Source organism: Penaeus monodon, chromosome 40, assembly GCF_015228065.2.
Source record: "Penaeus monodon isolate SGIC_2016 chromosome 40, NSTDA_Pmon_1, whole genome shotgun sequence".
In the NCBI taxonomy this organism is placed as follows: domain Eukaryota; kingdom Metazoa; phylum Arthropoda; class Malacostraca; order Decapoda; family Penaeidae; genus Penaeus; species Penaeus monodon.
In genome coordinates, this window is record NC_051425.1 from 28,758,676 (window position 1) to 28,761,744 (window position 3,069).

Sequence of the window (3,069 nt, forward strand, 5' to 3'; positions counted from 1 at the left end):
CCAGTAAACCTTTCTGTATGTTTCCTCTGGTGTTTTTCCGTTGACCTTGACCGTTCTGATTCTTATATCTTTTTATAAGTCGAACCCTTACAATTATGATATTAAATAAATTCTCCCCTGATGAACCCTCTGCATTTCCATTGTAAATATTAATCATATCAAGCATCTCTGTTTTAAATGAATTTTCCTTAAAATCAAAATATTTGGCAACGATAGCAAGTGTTTTACTCGTTGAGCAATCCGTGCTTTCATCAATTATCAAACTGAACTTGTGTTCCCTCAGCTTCCGGACTAATTTATCTCGGAGGAGATCTCCCAGAACATGTACGGTAGCGGCTCCTTTTCTGCGTAGAGAAGTTTCGGCTGCTATGCCGGAATCTGGGTACATCTTGTCATGTCATCGCAGAGGCTGAAATGTTGAAATACTGTTATTGCAATGAAATTTATCATTTCATTGCAAAAATATTTACCTGAATGTTGTGTTCTGCTAAAAACATGACGAACAGGACGGTTGCATATGCCACGGAAAAGGACATTTGCTGCTCTTCCTCTGTAGGTGGAAATCCTTCCTCTGCTGTGCCTCGAGGTTCAGCGGTTGCGTTGCGCCTCGCTTCACAACTCACGTGCAATCTAGACTATCGGTGCCGCTTGAGGGAGCTTATCTCTGCGCTGAGATGTTTGTGGCACACTTGACGATAGGCCTTGGTATTCTGGCTAACCAAGGTCGGAAGGCGTCGTTGGCGAGCCACTTCTCCTGGAAGTTTTGACGAGGGGCCATGATCTGTAAGTAATGAGTCATGTCATTCTGTGCAATAATTTGTTCCTATTTAAATATCAAACATCATGATTTCTATTGAACTGTACCACATTTCAATAAACAGGTATAAAAATGATTATCAAAGTCTTTTATTCCAATTCAAGGGAATTAAGATGATAACTAGAATGCAAAATGTCACAAATTTCTTTTAGTTACCCCTTCATTTCTGATTGCTAAAAAATGTGTTATTGTATTCTATGGCGAACTAACGTAAAAAAATCACGTAAATCTCAACTTCTTTAATGCAAATAATCACGGGTTACGACCGGCCATAGAGGAGCTCCAGAGTCAAGACAGTTCTAACGTCTGAATGACATTTAGTTTGGCGAGCACAGGTCGTGACCTCGCCTAGAAGAGCTTGTTTAAATGTGGTTGTCAGCAATTCCGTAGTTAGGATAGCTAGATTTATTGTTAGTTTTTTATTTTATAAGACATCTGGAACATCTAAAAATATAGAAACAAATAAGAATAATAATAACAAGTAAAATGAAACACATAACACTTTTAAAGATACATTTTTAATGCTATAATAAGCAAAAATAATCACTACGGATTTTTTAAAAGTACGGACGTCGCTCAGTGGCGCGAAAATTAAATCCGTTTAGCAGACGTTTTTCCGCCGGAGCGCAGCTCTGCCCCAGAGTTGGAAGGGGGCTACCATAGTTCCCATCCCTAAACCAAAGGAGCCGGGAAAGTACCGCCCCATCTCTCTCCTCAGCTGTCTGGCCAAGACGGCCGAGAGGATGGTTCTGAACCGGCTCTGATGGAAAATGGGACCCCCACATGAACACCTCCACAGGTTTACCAGGGGCATGAGCACAGCGCTCAGCATAGCCACGCTCTTGAGCACAATAAGCACGGGCATATCTGTGGTAGTATTCCTTGACCTGGAGAAGGCTTTTGAATTGGCAAGTCCTCTTGCCATTCAGGAGAGCCTGATCCAAAAAGGAATCAGAGGTAAGCTCTTGGCTTGGATAGGTGACTACTTTAGGAATAGAACAGCCAGAGTCAAATTCCAAGGTCACCTTTCACAGCACATGCCACTAGAGAATGGAACGCCACAGGGTGGGATTCTCAGTCCATCCCTCTTTAACACATTAATGTCCTGTATCCTCAACATAAACCTCCCAGTGGGGTGCAAGATCATGTCCTATGCAGACGATCTTGCTATCATCTCCACTGGAACACACTGCCTAAACAAAGCCCAGCATTGTCTGGACCTTTTATCTAAGGAGTGTTGCAGGACAGGACTAAAGATCTCTGCAGCCAAATCTAAAGCCATGGCTCTGAGACAAAAAGTTCAAGGCACAAGTTTGAAAATTCAGGGAATGGACTAGGAGTGGGTTCAGGACTACCTCTACCTTGGGGTAAAGACAGACCTGACCCTCTCCTTCCAGAAGGAGGACCGAACAAAATCAAGACTGTCATGAGAGCAATGAGTGAAAGACGCATAGGGGCCAGACACATAGTACTAAGATCATTCTATGTACATGCTGTTAGGCCCATTGTATACTATGCCTCCCTTGCTCTGATTGGCATTAAGAGAAAATATAAAGACCAACTGGAGACAGTCCAAAACAATGCCGCCAGGGTCATTCTGGGTGCCCCAAGGTGGGCGAAGGTCCTCAACCTCCTAGTGGAGGCAAACCTTCTCCCCTTGGCCTCACGAATCGATCTAATGGCAGCCCAATTTTTATCAAAGGTCATCCAGGCTCCCAGGAATACAAGACTAAGACATAAAATAGTCAGACGCCTAGAACAAGATAACGAGCTGTTTGCAAACAACTCCTGGCTGTCTCACACAGCCAGGGTGTTAATACGCCATCAGCTCAAAGAACACCTTCTTGCCAAGGGCATGGACTCCCCCCACCCTGACTTTGTCAAAGCTCCGCCGTGGGCACAAACCTCGATAGAGTTCTCGGTCATGAGACTGGCAACCAAAAAGAATGAATATTCCACACCTAGCCAGAAACCCAGAGGGTCATTGCAACCATCACCCCTCTGGGCAGCAGAATATATTACACGGATGGATCGGTCGATCCCTTGACCCACACTGCAGGCGCCGGCTTCGCAGCAAGGAATGCCACAAAATCCATGAGGGTAACAAACAACGCCTCCTCGCTACAGGCAGAGGTAGTTGCTATCATGGGAGCACTGAGCCACGCGTCCGTGAGGGAAGGACACGCGGTCATACATACAGACCCCAAAGGAGCCATCGACTGTCTTCAGCATCGCTCACCCACTGACAATAT

The 3,069-nt window shown here is 44.7% G+C and overlaps 1 protein-coding gene across 1 annotated transcript in view; it reads right to left on the reverse strand.

The window, feature by feature from the left end:
- The window catches only part of LOC119598078, a 3,539-nt gene extending 3,151 nt beyond the window's left edge, over positions 1-388 (reverse strand). Inside the window, exon 1 of the mRNA XM_037947706.1 lies at positions 127-388. Within this exon, the coding sequence (XP_037803634.1) occupies positions 127-388 (262 nt within the window). The remainder of the gene's footprint in view (positions 1-126) is intronic.
- Between the last annotated feature and the right edge of the window lie 2,681 nt (positions 389-3,069).